Source organism: Loxodonta africana, chromosome 1, assembly GCF_030014295.1.
Source record: "Loxodonta africana isolate mLoxAfr1 chromosome 1, mLoxAfr1.hap2, whole genome shotgun sequence".
Classification (NCBI taxonomy): Eukaryota; Metazoa; Chordata; class Mammalia; order Proboscidea; family Elephantidae; genus Loxodonta; species Loxodonta africana.
This window is the reverse complement of record NC_087342.1, coordinates 184,285,496-184,305,122: the sequence shown is the minus strand read 5'-3', so window position 1 is coordinate 184,305,122 and position 19,627 is coordinate 184,285,496. Positions and strand designations below refer to the sequence as shown.

The 19,627-nt window shown below is 34.3% G+C and overlaps 1 protein-coding gene across 2 annotated transcripts in view; it reads left to right on the top strand.

Annotated features, from left to right (window-relative positions):
• Positions 1-19,627, top strand: part of FAM184A (family with sequence similarity 184 member A) — a 137,432-nt gene that overhangs the window by 88,137 nt on the left and 29,668 nt on the right. For both annotated transcript variants that reach the window (XM_010595818.3, XM_003404248.3), the window contains exons 8-10: positions 1,799-1,920; positions 2,387-2,537; positions 18,384-18,596. In XM_010595818.3, coding sequence (XP_010594120.3) covers positions 1,799-1,920; positions 2,387-2,537; positions 18,384-18,596 — 486 coding nt within the window. The remainder of the gene's footprint in view (positions 1-1,798; positions 1,921-2,386; positions 2,538-18,383; positions 18,597-19,627) is intronic.

Here is a 19,627-nt window from a genome sequence, read left to right as displayed (position 1 = left end):
TTACATGATACATGATGTTCTGAGTCACTCGCCTTGCTGTATACCCAGTTCCTGCCTTCAGGGCATTTTACACTCGTTGCCTCTTTACACTGTCCTGGCACTGAAAATTAGGATTATGGATTCAGTTTCATTTCTTTAAGGCCCTTTCTCATGTTTACCTTGTTCTTCTATCAACACTAGAAAACAGTAAAAATGTTAAGGAAAATCCTACCAACTGTTTCTTTTCTGTTCGGCTGAACAGTTTTAATTGAGAAAATATGGCTGCGTCATGGTTTATTACATCTTTGTGTAAGCGTCTTAAGAGCAAGTGTTTTTCTTTTACCCGTTTCCCCCTACCCCTACTGGAGTGTCTACTAAGTGCTTTGCATTTGGTACGATAAATACTTGTTTAAACAGTAAACTAATTATACTACATTTAATGCAACCTTTAGTGCATAGAATGGTTCTAGAGGCAGATTAACAGTGAAAAGCACGGTTGGCCAAGATGGCTGAATTTAATTTTCAGTACTACTGCTTAATAGCCAGGTGGGCAGTTTTAACATTGGCTTGCTTCTCTCCCATCAGTGTGGCTATGCCCCTCAATAAATGCTGCACCACAGGCTGTTAGTGGGTGCTCCAGAAACGGGGGTTGTGGTAACAGGGGGATGGAGGATCGACCATCACCTGTTTCTCTTCTGCCTTGTGCTCTGAGAGCAGCTACACTGTTAGCACAGACCATGGCTGCCAGTGTTGTCCAAACAGGTCACCTCCAGCCCCAGGCATCAGAGAGCCACTTGATCTGTGCTAATCTACAGAGATTTCATATATATCTTATCATATATTATCATAACACTGCACATGGAACACTGGATTAAAGTTGTATGATAAAAATTCCTGATAATTGTTTTAATCATGTCAGTGGGGTACAGCTATAATCCTTGAGCCTTACTGGCAATAGGAAAATCTCAACAAAGTAAAACAGCAACCTATTTTTTTAATAAATAACATACTTTTTAATGTGGATTTGAATAACATATATGTCTGTGCAGTATGTATATGTATCAAACAAAAACCCATTGCCATTGAGTCAATTCCAACTCATAGTGACCCCATAGGACAGTGTAGAACTGCCCCATAGGGTTTCAAAGGAGCAACTGGTAGATTTAAACTGTTGACCTTTTGGTTAGTAGTCAAATGCTTAACCGCTGTGCCACCAGGGCTCCTGTGTGTATATATATGAAGATAATTATCAATCTGTTATTAGATATTCATGATATGGAAGGTTAAGATGACTGATTTTGCAGATTTTAAACTATTTAAAATAATTTGTGAAATTATAAACATTAATAAAATATAGTCTGGACAGAGACATTTAAAATATATATGAGTTCTATATATTTTATTGTCAGAAAATCTTGAGTAATTGACATTGATAGCACTATCAATTTTTGTGCTGTAAGAATATAAAAGTTATAATGAAGGCACTCCGCTTACTCGAAATACCCAGCAGTGACTTTTTTGTTTGTTTGTTTTATGTTTTGTAAAATATGTATAACATAGAATTTGCCATTTTAACCATTTTTAAATGTACAATTCAGTGCCATTAGCCACATTCACAATGTTGAACAGCCATCACCACTGTTTCCAAAACTTTTTCAGCACCCACAACAAAACCCTGTACACATTGAGTAATAGCCTCCGTTCACCCCAGTCCCCAGATCCTAGTAACCTCTGCTATACTTTGTCTCTATGAATTTGCCTATTCTAGTGACTTTGCTTTTTGAAGACTAGTCTTCACTGAAAAGTTTCTATTCTTCAGGGTGAGCTAGAACACGAAAGGCAACAACATGAAGAAGCACTTGCTGCCATGAAGGAAGAAGAGAAGCTCAGAGTGGACAAAATGGCCCATGACTTAGAAATCAAATGGACTGAAAACCTTAGGTATGCTTTTTCCTCTGTCACTAGTCTTATCAATACAGATGTGCACAAAATGTTTTTTGTTATATGGATTATATCCTCATATTGTTAAAGATATAGTAGCTGCATTTTAAGTGAATTTTTCTGGACTAAATGCAGAGAAATCAATTCTTTTTTTTCTGCTAGAATACAAATTTACCTTTTTTCTGATTCCATTTCTTTGCATATAAATAGGCAGAGTACTAACCTGAGTCAGAAGAGTTGTTCTAGTCCCTATTCTGCCATTGATGAATTGATGAATCAATGATCTTGGATAAGTTACCAACTTATCTTACAGCCCTTAACTGTAAAATTATCTGTCTTTATTCTATCTCACTGAACTTTGGGGAAGATTATGCACTTAGAAAACCTGTGAACAACTGTACTACAGTTATTGAGAAGAATATTTATACGTTTACAAAGTAAAGGCATTTTTTTTTTTTAATTTTAGACAAGAGTGTTCTAAACTTCGTGAAGAGTTAAGACTTCAACATGAAGAGGATAAGAAGTCAGCAATGTCTCAACTTTTGCAATTAAAAGAGCGAGAGAAAAATGCAGCCAAGGATTCATGGCAGAAGAAAGTAGAAGATCTCTTAAACCAGGTAATTAATAGTATGTACATTTTTTTTTTTACATTATGAAGGCTCATTTTCCTTGATACCTTGTAGCTAGGGGAATATTTACTGTATTTTGTTATTTTTTAGAGGCGTAAACTTAAAATGAAAAAATGTCAAAGGGACATTGATAAACTTATGAAACATTGTGCTAAGTAATTATGTTAAATATACAGGCCTAAATGCTGTGAATTTATAGTTTAGTATTTGAACTGATCACATTAGAGATTTTAAACTGGAAACAACTATTTTTTGAAAGCACAAAACCTTTTTTCAAGCCATTAGACACTGTGCAACGGAAGATAAAATTTACTAAATGTAAATGATTGCCTTAAACCATTTACCCAAAGTGATGAATTTACTTTTTTGTTACCAACGGGATATAGCCTGTTAAACTTCAGAATGCCTTTTTAGCCCCTTGGAAAGACTAACATAAATGAAAAGTGATGGTATTCCTAAGTCTGTCTTCAGATGCCATGCTCCTTATTTCCACAACATTTACAGCTATAATTAAAAGAGTTTTCACATTTTCGCTCATTTACACATCTTCTAAATTTATGAATTCTTAACATTCTCCTGCAGAGCCAGTAATTATATAGGACTGACTACATGAGTCACCAGTTGATAGGCAAGTGTGATACTTGGACAAGGAGCAGCTTAGTAATTCAGTGCTAGAAATCCGCTGTTATCTTTCTATTTGTGATCATGATGAATTTCAAATCAACAGAATAGGCGTTTTGTAAGATAAATTATTACATAGATACATACATGCAGTGACTTTCAAGAACACTTAGGGCCAATTTGTGTATGGGTATTTCATGATAATTTATAATGTTACATTGAATAGGGAATATTTTGTAAATAAATTTGAAATCTTGGAAACTCAGACATAAAAATAAAAACCAGGAAACAGCTCTCCCTAAAAGTTGGACCACCTTAGCATTGCTTATTAGTTACCTTCTGAACGCTTATTTTACAGTCCTATGCCGGGGCCCAGGAGGACAGATTTCACTTTGTAGAGTGGTACTTCTGTTACCCTGTTCCTATATCATGGTCTCTACCTGGGAAGATTTAATTTAGTTAAATATTAAGAATTAATCTTAAGAATTAAATCTTAAAGAATTAGTTCAGTTCTATAATAAAAATTAAAAACATCAATGAAAGTCAGCCCTGTTTTGCAACCAGAAAGTGTTGGACACAGGCATTTTTTGGCTGGGTTTGGCATTTTTTTTGTTTTGTTTTGTTTTGTTGGCATGGTAAAGATGGTCCATTACTTCTCCCACCTATTTTCTGTTAAATTATTTTATTCATTTTTTTAATTTCATCTCCCTTGTATTAAGTTGTCAGATTTCATCCGCGCTTGTCTGATGCTTCTTTTGGTGTCTGTTCTGCAAAATTCATCCCTGAGAGGACATATTTTGCATTTGTGGCTCTGTGTATCATAAAAGGCTGTATTACATATTAGCTCCAAGTCTTGCCAGCTTTATGGAGAGAATTTTTTTAACCAGTTTTCAAAGTAGATCAATCATTAACCAGTTGTGTTGCCTAAATTCTATCAGGCCATTTCCAAGACTTCAGTGGCTTTGTTTCTCCTCACCTCTAAAAAAAATGTAAGTCAAACACATTACCATACATAAACTGGCAAATAGTTGTTGCACTTCTGGATTGTTTATGCCTATAGAAAGTTAAGAAAATGAGTGAACAAAAGGATTCCTCATTAAAGTGAAAGTATTATGTCCTCAAGGTTTAACTCTTTCCAGACATAAGAGATGACAAAAATAGCAGAACTTTGCTGCTATTGTTAATTGCTGTCCAGTCTGCTCCAACTCAGGGTGACTCCATGTATAACACAATGAAAACATTGCCCAGTCCTCCACCATGTTCATGATCGTTGGTATGTTTGACTCCATTGTTGCTGCCATTGCATTAGTCTGTCTCACTGAGGATTTCCCTTATCTTTGTTGGCTGTCCCTTTTACCAAATATGATCCCCTTCTCTAATGATCAGTCCCTTCTAATGATTCATCCAAAGTAAGCGAATCTAAGCCTCAGATAATATTCTGTGATCTGTAGGATTTTCACTGACTAATTTTCAGAAGTAGATCTTCAGGCCTTCCTTTCTAGCCTATCCTAGTTTGGCAGCTCCGCAGAAACCTGTCTACCATGCTGCTGGTATTTGAAATACTGGTAGCATACCTCCCAGCATCATAGCAACACTCAAGCCTCCATAGTACAACAAACTGACAGACAAATGGAAGAACTAGTGGTCTTTTTAAATGGAACTTCCTTCTGGACAAAGAACCTCCTTCTTCCTGGCCCTTTGGATCTTGTTCTCTTGACTCTTTTGGATGGGTTCTTGGAGCCTGTGCTCTGAAGTCTACTCTACCACTTTCTACTAGCCTGACCCTGCTATAGTTCCTCACAATCTCCACCCCCATCTCTAACCCCTACAGCCATTTGCTCTACTCACTGCTCTTGTTCCTGATCAGTGCCTTTTGGCTCTAGCACTGTCAGCACCCCTCAGCACTTAGGGAGAACAGGCCTGACTTGGGCTTGGTGATATTAAAGGAGTCAGAGTGGTGAAGAGAATTGGAACAGCTAGGGTTTAGGCAGAACACATACTATGAAAAGTAACAGAGGACCTGTATTTAACTATTTCTATCTGTATTTAACTATTTCTGAGTGAGCTGAATATGAATATTTTTGTGCCTTAGGTTACCTGTGTTTCATTCTATGTGAGGTAATAAAATAAAATAATTTCTTTCATGTGAGTTTAAACTCTCAAAGTTACATTTGATTTAAACCAACTCTTATGGCCTATTTATCTAAAAATGGGCATAGAAAAACAAGATTTTCACTTTCCTTGAATCAGACTTTTTAACTTCATGAAATTTTTAAAAAATGAGTGTTTTCTTTCTGTACTCTGAATTGATTCAGAATCAATTTCCTATCTTTTAGTTTTTTTTATAATATTTTATCATGTTCTAGTTTTCTGTCCGTTAATTATACTTTAGTCCAAGGTTAATTATTCTCTCTGGGCTAATCAATGTGTACATGTAAATTCCTTTAAAGAAAAAGAACTACATTCTTATTCTTCAGCTCTGTCTACAGGAAAGTAATTATATAGAGTCCTCTGTTGTCTGTTTTCTATTTTTAATCCTAAATTCCCATTATATATTCCTTTATTTTACATTTTTCAGGGCATATTTTATTTGAGGCCCAATATTGATGATTTATTTATTCAGCTTCACTCAGGGCATTGGACTAAGAAAATCAAGAGACAGGTCATTCAGACTTGTCCAGATTGAAATGTAAGCCTAAAATATACATTGAGTTTCATAAACATAGGTTTTGAAAAAAGAATATAAAATCTCACACTAGTTTTTTTTTTTTTTTTTTTTTTAATATTAATTACATACTGAAATGATAATACTTTGGATATATTTGGTTAAATATATTACTAAAAATAATTTTACCTTTTTCTTTTTAATTTTTTAATATGGCTATTAAGTGTAAGATTGCACACTGAGCTCATATTCGTGCTCTCAATTCTATTGGGCAACACTGGTCTATACTATCTAAACCACAAAAGTATTGGGCAAACTTGGCATTAAAGCTTAGTACTCATTCTGCTGGCTCCATCTCTTAGCTTTAAATATACAAACTTTCTTTTATGTTAGGAAGGAATTCTGTTTCTTTAGAAATTGTATTTCTACCTATCCAAAAAAAAAAAAAAACTGTTGCCATCGAGTCAATTCTGACCCAGTCCCCTATGAGGGGGGAAAAAACCATGATACTTCCATCAGATTTTGTATACTTTTTCTTAAGTCCTTACTTTTCTAAGTGAGTAACACTACCTTTTAATGGAAGAATAGATTCAAGTGGATTCTGAGGAGTGGGAAGAGACCAAGAAAAATCATCTCTTCCCAAGCTAACTCTGGCAAAGAGTTTGGCAGAAACCCTGTGCAGAGATGGTAGATCAATGAAGGTGATCCTGGAGGTTCTGAATCCTCCCCCTAGAAATGAGGAGAGCAGGAAAATACATGGTACAGACATTGGAAATCCATTCTGAACTCTGGGATCCTCTAAGAGCTTACAGTTTTGTGAATTTATACAGCAATATGTTTACAGATTGCAAACATGTAAAACCTTGTTCTGTTGTCTAAATGAATAAAGTAAAATTTACAACAATGAGAAAACTCCTGAGAGCATAGTTTTTTTTATATGTATAAAACTCTGAAATTTTTTTAAGCACAGTAACTCTTTTATTTTCAGTTTTCTTCTTTCCTCACTTTTCTGAAAGCCTTATATTCATCCTTCAAGAATAGAAATTCTGAACCACATTCAGCAAGTTTTCTGTGAAGTCTCTGAGTACTCTCAATCAGTTTGAGATCCTTTTCACTTATCTTGAAAATTAACGAGAAGCTTGAGATACTTTAAAAACAAATTGAATGTGCATCATTTTTTTGTTGTTAACATGGATCTTGCCCTTATAAAATGCTTGCCAAGTAATATTTATACATAAATTTGTAGTTCATCCAGTCTTCCTTCAAGCACTCACTTAGGAATGTCACTCACTCTTGTGGTTTAAATATGCCAATAACTTTCAAAGTTATATCTCTACCCCGACCTCTTATTCTGAACTCACATTCCTTTGGATGGCTAATGCACATTTCAAACTTAGTATGTCTGGCTCAGAAATCTTGATTCCCATTTGTTATCACTCATCCCCACATCTTCACTTCTTGGCATTGTGTGTTGCTTAAGACAAAAACTGGAGAGTCATTCTTGATTTCTCTCCTTCCTTTACTTCTTTTATTATCTGTCACTCAGTCTTGTTGATTCCACCTCTAAAACATACCCTGGCTTCATCTACTGCCATCTCCTCTAATAAACACTATTCCAAACCACCACTATATTAGCCTCCTATTTAGCCTCCCCAATTTCACTTTTCCCACAATATTCAAAATGATCTTTTATGGTGTAAATCACATCTAGTCATTCCCCTGCTTAAAATTCTCCCAGGGTACTCCATTGAATTGAGGCTCTTATTTTGACTCCTTCGTTGTCCTACAAGACCCTAAGTGGTCTGGCCCCTGCTGATGTTTTCATCCCATTTCAGCCTCTTCTCTCTCATATACAGCCCCCTTCTCCCACCATCCCTGCTCACTTCCTTCCACTTCAGGGCCTTTATGCTAGCTGATCCATTTGCCTGGAACACTCTTCCCCAAGATCATTTTGTGCGTGGCTTCTTCATTGATGTTCCGGTTTAAATGTCATTTCTTCCAAAAGACCTTTCTTTACCATTATCCCAGTATCATCCCCAGCACATTCTATCACAGCAACCTTTTTGTTATCACGATATTTAATCTTACTAACTTTTTATTTATTTTGTTTTACTATCTTATTCCATTCTCAGCAATTATAATTTTCTTGGCATATCATATTATTCCAATAAACATTTTTGAATGAAAAGATAAACCTTATTTCATCATTTATGTATAAACCAATAATGATATTGCCACCCAGCAGCACTAGTTGTTCCTTTACTGATTGCCGTAGCCAGGTCATAGCCATGCCATTTGGTTTAGATATTTCCATGGCCTGCAACTGAATGTTGACAGAGTTAGCAGCTATATGAGTTTAGATTCTAAACATTCAAGTCTAATTTGTTGACTAGCTCAGGAATCTTAAATAACATGAAGAGTCAAAAATAAGATTTACTTCTTAAGTAAATACCATACATTTTAGATTAACTTCTAGGACATCAGTTCTGAGACACAAAAGAGGTAAAAAATAAAAAACTATAACTAAAAGAAGTCCCTCAGATTTTCTTAAGTTTTGTGAAGTCTGAAGAAGTTACTTGTCTCAGTATAAAAGAATACGAATATTAAAAAGAATAAAGAAAAAGTAAAAATAAAATTAATGTAATTCATATAAAAGTATGAGAAATTTAGATCAAGATTTTATGGAATAACCAAGTAGGAAGGAAGTTATTTTTTCTCAACTTATTTTTTCACCCTATTAAACATTATATCCTAGAATATGTTAGTTTGTGTTACTAGTAAAGAATTATTTCCCAAATGAAAACTAGCTTTAGTTTATAATTTCAAGGGAATAATCACACTGATGCAACAACAAAAAAAGGTAATTATGTTCTGTCTAAGAATTTGATCAGTGTCCAAATTAAAACTATTTTCTCTTTGAATTAGTAATATAAACTAAAAAAAGGATTATGTATTTTTAGAAGATGAAAGAGTGAGGCTATTGAAAATGAAATCGCATGTTATCCTTTTTTATTTGGGGCGTGTATGTATGTTTTTTTCCAGTGGTTTATTGCTAGAAATTTCAATGAGCTTCTGAAAACTGAACTCAGACCATAAGTTTATCAAATATATCCTAGAAAATAAGATTAAAAGGATATGAAGGTATCCCTTCTTTCTTCCTTCTGAGTACAAAACCAGAATATTATTAAACTTTCACATATTTCAGTGACTAGCTCATATTTGTTTCTGGCCCATCACTTATAGTCAGTCAAGTTATTGTTGCTGTTCTCATCTGCTTGTATCTCTTTCTGAAGAGAAATCCTCCACGAACCTACCTCAGTCCTACTTGGCACAGTGCTTTGGAGCATGATATTATAGATTTCTGGGAGGAATCTAGAACAATAATATCCCTCTAGGTCCTTCAGTAATCATTTTTTAAACTGAACTCTGACTTGTCTGTACTAGTCCTTGGTGTTTTTCATAGGTAAGTCTAACAGACCACGAACTGTTTTAAGGGACTACGTAGAACTTACACTATGTGTCTTAAATTTCTGTTTGTCTAATTTCTTTCTCAGAACTGTTTTCAACTTATTTTTTCTTAAGCATATTATAATTAACGTTCTGTGTTTTACTCTCCCTTTTTATCCCTCTTTCTTTCACTTAGTTGATTTCTGAATGTTTCCCTTTATTCCTGTGATCTTTTCTTCATAGCGGCACTCTCTGGGTGAAGCTTTGCATAAATCTATCAACAATGTAAGTGAGCTGCACTTACAGTTTGTACGCAAGGGCATGTTGCACTTTTGATTTTGCATAAACAACATCACTGCTTTAAAGCTTTAATTTGTGATATTAACAAAAAAATACCACTTTGGCAGTCAATAAGAAATGTTTTGTATGTGGTTAATTAAAGCTTCTAACCTTCAGCCATTCATCTGTGTATGTGCATACATCTACCACATTGTACTAGTAAGCATATACTTTTTATAAAGCCAAGCAAGATTTTATATCTCAAACATAAATTTCAGTATTGTAATGTTTACTGTGAAAGATAGTTAATATTTTTGAAAAACTATTAACAAGTTAACTATAATAAAAGTTGAATGTAAAAATGTATTTCTTCCTTTGTCAAACTAGTTTATTTTCTTGAAAAAATAGTAACAATAGACTTTTTAAAAAAGAATTAGGTAGTTAATGAAGGTTCATGAGATTCAGAACATATTTTACATTTTAATGTTATAACTATTAAAAAATAAAGACATATGGAATAAATCCCTTTCATAAGAATTGGTAAAGCTGTTTTTATGTATGTACACGGAAGTATGCAGAACTTAAATTTCAAAATATTTCATTTTGGCACTCATTAAAAATTTTTTTCTTTGTATATGAAGAGAAAAAATGAGTTTTTTTTCCACATGAAATCCGTACCCAACTGATTCTTTAAAAGGACAGAGAATAGAACATCTTTGAATATGTTTCTTGATATCGTAGGGCAGAGGTTGGCAAACTTTTTTTGTAAAGCGTCAGAGAGTAAATACTCTTGGCTTTGTGAGCCATACAACCTCTGTTGCAACTACTCAGCTCTGTGAAAGTAGCCAGACAATATGTAAACGGATGTGCGAGGCTATGTTCCAATAAAACTTAATTTACAAAAACAGATTGTAGTTTGCCGACCCCTGTCCTAGAGGATTCAAAGCTTTGAGTCTGGAGAGGTCCTGTGAGATTTTGTTACTTCTAGAGTGAAACTGTTTCCTCATACCTCCCTAATTTCTTTCTACTCTACAAGAAAAGAAAAAATATACCTACCTTTCATATTTAGCTTTCCTTTCAACATAAAAAATAACTAGAAATATACCTAGTATTTTCTTTAATACATTTAAACATAAGCAACAAAAATATTTATCTCAACATTGGTGAAAGAAGGCTGCATTTAGAAATCCTTCTTAACAGTTTCAGGTTAGGATATGGTAAGAATTTCAGCATGACAGCCATATCAATCCAGACATTTGGCTACGTGTGCTATTGGGATAGAAATAGGAACCCAGATAACATATGACTGTTGTCAAAACTGGAAACCCTGGGTGTACAGTGGTTAAGAGCTATGGCTGCTAATCAAAAGGTTGGTAGTTCAGATCCACCAGGTGCTCCTTGGAAACTCAGTGGGGCAGTTCTACTCTGTCCTATAGGGTTGCTATGAATCGGAATCGATGGCAACAGGTATTGTCAAAATTAAGTATCTTCAAGTACAATTAAGTATTTTGAATTGTACTTCAAAATGCTTGTGACAGCATAGCCACTTTTTCCACAATAGTTCTAAATGAAAAGGTATTCATTAAAATAAAAATAACCTTATTGAGGTTAACTCAATTAGTAACTAGAGTGGGAATACCTTGATTCTTCTCCTACAAAGAAAATAAGTTGGTAAGATATAATGAAATCAACAGTTATTTTTCTTTTGTAATGCCAAAACAAAATATGACCTTGTTAGAGTGTCCTGTGCAGCAGGCTGAGGGCTCCACCCACTGCCTTCACATAGCCTTAGCCCCTGCCTTCCATGTAAGAGTTCAGTGCTTGGGAAGTTTTCCTTTATATAGCCTCTTGTTCTTTAAAAAAAAAAAAAAAGTCCTGTGTATGTATCTGTACTTTGTATAGCTTTCTAATTTTTTAATTTAAGAATTAGAATATACTTAGAAACATATTTCACACATATCTTAAAGACATTAAGTAGACACTATTGTGGTTCTTAGTTGATAAACTCAGTTTATGAGTCTTAGTAAATACCAGAAAACTATGAAAACTTCAGAATTATTTCAGAATGGTCATAATTTTACAAGCTTAACTTTATTTTTCTTAGCTAGACTTTTCAAAAATAGCAAAATAGAAAAAGTCAATAGAAAAATAATTAAAATATTTGAGTACCTTCAAAGATTTTACATGAGCATGTACATAAGTTGTTGATATATTAATAAATTTTCCTTAATGTTTTATTAAGGCTAATTCTCCCATATCCTCTATTAAGCCTTGGTTAGCAATTTTTAATGTTGCTTTATATGCTCGAATGCCTTGAACTGAATATTATACAATTTAGGCTTCCTAATAATTCACGTTGACCTTTCTTGTCGTCAGAATTGTTAAGTATTCTGGTTCAGCACAGTTCCATAATTACCATTTATCCAATTACAAAATTATATTTACACATCTTATTTTTTTTCTAACTAGTTTTCTTGCATTTACAAAAGTGTACCCTCTCAGACGCAAACTCTTAGCCCAAAAAGCAAACTGTGTTTGAAAAGCCATGGTTTGCATACCGTCTTCTTCAGAAAACTCACTTGTTTGCTGTCTGCCTTTAAATATATAGTCACAGAAGCACGTTGATAAATTCTTCACCAATATCTTGATAAATAGATAAAAGCCACAACAGGGAAGGCAGTAGATAATATTACTTGAAGAAAATACCAGTGTATTTGGTTTCCTCTGATCTCATGAAACGAACTGAGGACAAATAAAAGGCCAGGGCTTCAAAGACTTCTCTAGACATAGCCTTTAAGATAACTATATATTTTGGAATAAATATTATAGCTTCTTTAGGGTTATGAATTCCAACAATTTGTCCTGGTATAGGGCAGTGGTTCTCAACTGTGACTGTGCATTAAAACCATCTATGATTTTACAGATTTCAGATGTAACCAGCTTTTTGATATATTCACACAGGTGCGTGTTCAAACAAGTTTTTTGTAATATTTGTAATAAGGAGTTATGTCTGTTAGGATGCATTTGGCTATAAGCAGCATCAAAACCAAAAACCCATAAGAGCCAGTTAATAGTGGCTTAAGCAGTCAAGATATTTAATTATATTACATGTCAAGAATTCTAGAAATAGGTAGTTCCAGATTCAGTGCAACAGTTTAACAGTGTTATTTGTTAGTAAGTACTCAGGCCCTTTCTGTTTTGCCATCCTCTGTGTTAGCTTTTGACCTTAGGTTTGTCATGTTATAGCTGCAAGATGGCTGCCCCACCTCCAGCTATTGTCCTCTTGAACAGTGAGTGGTGGTGTGCTCAATGTAGGACGCTCTCTTTAAGCATTTTTTTTTTTTTTTGCTTTTATCAGGAAATAGAATCTTTCCCAAAGGTTTCCCACAATTTTTTTTTTTCTTTTTTAGGCGTTGTTAACTAAAATGGAGTCACATGCCCTTAGAATTAGATTACTATGACTTTCTTATCCCAATTGTAATTAATTGCATGGTGCTAGAAGAGGGGGCTGCCTACATTAAGCATAAGGACTTTCTATGCAGTCCCTGAACAAACTCAGAATTTGGCTAACTGGGAAAAAGGGAAAGAGCCCTGGTGGTGCATTGGTTAAGCGCTTGGCTGCTAACCGAAAGGTCAGCAGTTCGAACTCACCAGGACAAAGATGTGGCAGTCTGCTTTTGTAAAGATTAAAGCCTTGGAAACTCTTTGGGGCAGTTCTACTCTGTCCTGTAGGTTTGCTACAAGTCAGAATCCATTTGACAGTGACTGGTTTGGGAAAAGGGAAAGGGGAAGAATGTCTGTTGGGGAGGCAAGGAACAGTCCCTGCCATGGGAATTCTAAGTAGCCGTTAAAAAGAATGGGAATATCTAAATATTGTGAATATATGTACTCTATAAAGACCATTTTTGAAGGAAAACAAAACTATAAAACATGAACTAATTGGCTTCCTCAATGGGAGATTCATTAAATGTCATTAAATAAATACTTGGATATATTTGTCTTAGAGGAAGCTACATAGATTGGGTATGTGAGAAACCAGTCCATCACACATCAGCACCTACAGGTCAGAGCACCTACCCTTACAGTTTTACCTTTGAAATGATGTTTATTCCTCTCTGTGATACATATGGAATGTCAGGATCAGGAGGCTCGTGGGTCCCTGTTTCAGCTACTCTGGACGGTAAGTATTGGTCTCTTTGAGGCATGTCTTGCAGCTCCCAAGCAACTTTTGTGTATAAGACGTAGCCTGTATTTCATCAAATCATGACAGATGTACTCTCTATATTTGGCAAAAATTGTCCAGCCATTTGTACATGTTGTAGAAAAAAAAAAACTAAAGGAAACAAGACAGGCAATTATTTCAAGAGAGAATATAAGGCATTGACACAGGTTCTTTTAGGGATTGGGATTTGGCAAGGAAAGGGAATGAAGGAGACTTTTCCTTTTTATTTTATATACTCCTGTGTACGTTTAAGTTGTCCACAATGAACACGTACAGCTTTGGTAATTGGGAATAAAGATATATTATGCTACCTGAGCCCAGTTCCAACCTCGGGAGATGATTCTGATACACAGCCAGATTTGAGAACCAGAGATGACATTTATCATCTCAAGGCATGCTTTGTTTGTATACTTTCAGTATTCTTTTATTTCTATAAGGAGAGTGATATTTTTGGAGGAAAAATATGCCAATGTTGATGGGATCAAAAGCCAAAGGATGTAGGTCAGATGTGCGTGATTACTATGACATGGTCCATGTTGACATCCTATCACATCCAGTACCTCAGATTTAATGTTTAAGGTTCTGTTTTGAGGAATTTCTTCTATAGCCCCACTATGGAGATATTTTCAGTAACAGAATCCATGTGAAACTGCTCTATAGGACATAGGTAAAGCTTTTCGTTCTTCAAAAAATATATCCATATATTTTTAGTTTTAGCTTTTTCTTTTTGAAAGTTTTATAAACTTTATTTTTCTTTTAAATGAGACAACAGTATTTTCAGTGGTAGAGATCAGATTGTAGCAGTTACAGCCAGTACAGTTGGCCTTAAAATTGTTTACAAAGTAATCTCTTACCTATTTATCAGCAGAATATATTATACAGTTCATATTTAAATTGATATGGTAATTAAAAATGAGAATTAAACCTTTTTTGAAATAAGGATTCTCTTTGGTTTATTTAAAACAAACAAAAAGGCATTAAACGTTTTTTAATTGTAATGAGTGTTTTTGAAACGAATACTATATATACTGCATAATTTGAAGTACTATGTTATTTGAAGCAACTACAGTTTCGCCCTTATCTACTCAATAAATGCTATTCTAGATACTCCATAGTTCTGTAATAAAAGTACTGACCGAAGTTGTCCAGACCATTTAATGCAAAGCCCATCTTTGTTCTCTTTTGTTTTGAATTAATGAAGTTTTATATTAATAAGTATTTACATAGAGTATATTAAAGTCAGCTGTTTAAATTTTAGCTCTGAAGTATTAGTTCATTTTGCATCACTTTGCTCATTATTTCTGTCTTTTAAAGTGCTGTATAATCTTCATGCTGAATAAAGGCTGATAATTTAATGCAATTCTACTAATTTATTTATAAAAAGAACAAATAAGTTTTGATGCTACATTGCATGATAAAGGCTTTCTGCATATAGTTCATTTTACTGTCTTGAGCATGAATCCAAAGTTTTTAGATAGCCTTGCTATTATTTTGGTGTGCTTTCAAAATTCAGAATTCTTATACAAAATGTGCAAATAAAAGATTTGAACACTCAATTGCATGATGGTGTCTTTTGCATATAGTTCTTATTAATTTCGTGAGTAAAGATGCAGAGATTAACCATATATCCTAAGAAGCAAAATATTATTTTGGAGTTCTTTCAAGGTAACGTATATTATGATGTAAAATATTTAAGTGTTTTTTACTTAAGCTGGAGAGGTCCGAAAGTAAATGTATAACAATTATATGGCTTTGGTACTCCTTTCATTCCTTGTATTTTTATTTCTTCATGACTATCATCCTTAAGTAGTTTAAGTGTGAATCACATATTCGATTTAACACATGGGGAGACCTTCTGATGTGGTAAACTTTTGAATGTTGTGGGTATTGCAGAATATAAGTTCACTACCGTGAACTGATTAGCTTCTTACTAAGTGCGTGCTCAATCAAGATCCAGGGCCACTGCTACCCCATATGATGCCTTTATGCAAATCAGAAAAAGATACCCCTTCTTTTTTGGGTGGATACAGATATATCATAACTTCTAGAGCTGTCATAACAAAATACCACAAAGTGAGTAGCTTTTAAGAACAGGGATTTATTGTCTTAAACAGTTCTGAAGGCTAAAAGTCTGAATTCAGGGCGTCAGCAGGACTGCGCTTTCTCTAGGGGAAGAGCCTTCCCTGCCTCCTTCAGCCTCATGGTAGCCACAGGCATTTCTTGGCTTGGGGATGGATCCTTACATGGTATCTTCCCCTTTGTGTGCCATTTTCCCTCCATGTCTGTTCTCCGTTTTTGTGAAACATCACTCAGAAAGGATTAGGATTAGGACCCACTCTACTCCAGTATGACTTCATTTAGTTTAACTGATAACCAAAGAAAGCTCTATTTCCAAACAAAATCACACTCAGAAGTAAAGGGATTAGGACTTCAACATATCTTTTTAGAGGATGCAGTTCAATCCATAACAACCAGGGCAGACAGTTTGGTGACCAAAGAATTCTACGTGAATTTCAGTCTCACTTACGTACCAAGTAATAGCTTGGACAATATCAGTCATTATTCTACATGTAATACACCCTTTCCCTAACTTTCCATATATGTTTTAACAAGTTGTTACTAGAGACAAAGTAATTTCCATGCTGGAACTAGTACCAGGGTTGAACCAGCTGGATAGGAAGAAAATTACTCTACCAATTACATATCAATGTTGGCAGGCACATATTTTTATTGCCTGTTACCCTTTTATGATTTTTTTTTCCTTTCAGGGCTGTCTTTAATATTAATTTCAATCTGATTTTCTTTCTGTAAAATGGTGAGAAGTCACATGATGTGTAATTTGTCTTGGGCTTCATGTTCCATACAAGTATGACCCTGGCTGTTGCTGTGACATTCTCATGCAATTTTTACTCCTGCAGGGTTTATGTCAGTCTGTAAATATGAGTACTGCTACCATTTAGAGTGTGGGAAGTTGCATTGCCTGGAGTCAGAGCATTGGCAGTTCTATCTGGGCTCTAAACATAAAACATAATCTTGGAAACCTTATTAGTTTTCTGTAGAAATTAATAAGTGGAATTCATATCACTTTCAGCAGGTAGAGTCCCTCCTTTGGAAATATATTAAGACATCAGTTGTGTCATTTCTTATCAGGGCTTGACTGTTTCCATGAAGGCATGTGTTAACCACTAACCGTAATTTATAACTTTGTCCTAAACCATTCCAGACAGCTAATCATTTACCCTGAGCTCACTTTGTGCCTGCATTCTGTGATTGTTTCCTGCTGTTTAAAAGGGAGAAAGCTCCTGGCTTCTGACCTTTCTCATCTTCTAGTGAACAGTTCTTTCCTCCTTCTTTATATTGCATCTCTGGTGATTCCCTAGCCTTCCTCTTTCTTTACCAGGTATCTTTCTTTGTGAGACATGTGAGGCAGCCCGTCATCTTCTTCTGAACAACCAAAGAAGTCAAAAGAAAGTCTTTTCCCACTTGAAGAAACTCACTTTAAAGTTTCCTCTTTTCATTGGCTTTCTTGGCCTCAAAAAAGTTTTACTTGCATATAGATATACATAGTATCTTAAGTTTCTTAATGGAACACATTTTACAACTTTTTGTCCCAAGTTCTCAGCTTCAAACTTCTATTAAAACATGGTTGGAGTATAGAGCGACAAGTTACAATATCCTTTAAATGAAAATAGAAATAGATTGAATGAAATGATTTCATCAAATGTGTATATGAACATATATTGTATATACATATACACATGTTTTATACCTTTACTTCTACAAAGACATCATTTTAAGTATGTTAAAACATCCAGAAACGGTGCAGGCAAATTAAGAATGATGCTGTCTGTATTCAAAAGGAATGACAAATCAATTTTCCATAATAAAGCATCTGATGTTGTTATAAAGTTAAAACTAGAGGATTGTGGGGTGTTTCTGATTTTTAAAAAAGCTGAATGGTTTGCAGGTCCTTTTGAAATAAAATTCAGAAATAAAAATCTTTTATACAAGGATTCTAAATTATGAGCTGACACATCTTTTAGATAATCTTAGCTAACATTTATTGAATGTCTACTCTGTGCCAGGCACTGTTCTAAGTGAACTATGTGTAATAACACACTTAGTTGTCACCACAGCCCAGAGAGCTGTTGGCACTAGCAGGGACCAAGCCAGGATCTTAACTCAGAGCTCACAGTCTTAACAACTCCTGTTTAGTACCTCACAAACAAGCAGTTTAACTTTTCATACTATCTACTTGACATGACTGTAACCTAACAAATACCATTAGTTGTCTTCTGTTTATATTGCATATCATGAATTTTTATTGCCATGCAATATAAGTGTTCATTGTATTTCTAAATGTGGGCTGCAGTTTTCTTTAGAGAGTCTACAAACTTAACCCAACTAAAAAATAGAATTAAAAGTTCTGATACCTGATGTTTAGATTTTTATGCTACTGTAAAACATTTTAAGTGGAAATTTACTTAAGACAATTATTTTACTTTAGTTAATATCTTTGAAATGCTTTTTTCCCTTAGATTGGCAGTTTGTGAAATATGCCTTGTATTTATTCTTCATTGTGTACCATTCTGTGGCGTAGATTTCCTTGCTGAAACAGAATCTGGAGATGCAGCTTTCCCAGTCTCAGACTTCTTTGCAGCAACTGCAAGCCCAGTTTACACAAGAACGACAACGGCTTACACAAGAGCTTGAAGAATTAGAAGAGCAACACCAGCAAAGACATAAGTCCTTAAAAGAGGCGCATGTCCTTGCATTCCAAACTATGGAAGAAGAAAAGGAAAAGGAACAAAGAGTAAGTTTAATGTTCATATGTATTCCAACAGCCCAATAATCAGTCTTGAAAATTCTTAAGAACTCGTTTTTCGCTAAAAAGTAAATTATATATTGCTTTATTTAAATGTGTTTTTCCAGATGTGGATTCTGGTAGGGCTGATAGTGATGGAATATGTACACTAATTAATACTGCAGCAGACAGATTAGACTAAGGCCAACGTTTTGTTTCCTACCATAACTCCAAATTAGTGAAGAAACTAATACACTATTTGGCTTGTCATATAGATGGTTATGGAGCCCTTGGTTTGGTTTTGGTTTATAGATGGTTACAGTCATGAAATAAATTCAGTTAAATCTTTTAACATGGTTCTACTGACCTATCACCACTCTAATCATTTAATATCTTATCAAATTTTTAATTTTTCTCTTTCAGGCTTGATCTACAGAAACTATATATCCAAGGAATATATATATATATTTATAGATTTCTATTTTAGAATAGATTTTTCCTCATACACTTGTTTATCCTATGTATGAAATTCACAATGAAATTAAATTAGAAACGTTTAAAAATAGTATAGTCCCTTATATACAGTCCCAAAGGCTATAAAGAATAATGACATAAACAACCCAGTCAGAAGATACTTAAATAAATTGGATTAATCATATGCCCAAATCTCCCCATACTCAGTTCTAGTTAAAATGTTAGCTTGATATAAACTTAGTGTGATAAATTTTGGCGTAGTTCATGTCTTAATACTTTTTTTTAAATTTCTTCCAAGGATCTTATAATTACAATAAAGAGCTAATAGAAAAACACAGTTTTGACCATGTATAGTCTTTACTGATTTAGGGTGTTCCTTAATCCTTTACTTAGGTGCAGGTACTATTTTAACAAATGGAATATTACGAAGAAATTATTTTTTAAAATAAAGGCATGTTCTTTTTAAAATGATTAACTTGCCTGTGCAATAAGTTATGTTCTGTTGATCTTGTCCAGAAAGTCAAGGAAGTTCCTTTGGTTAAAAATTAGGCATGCTTACAGTGCTA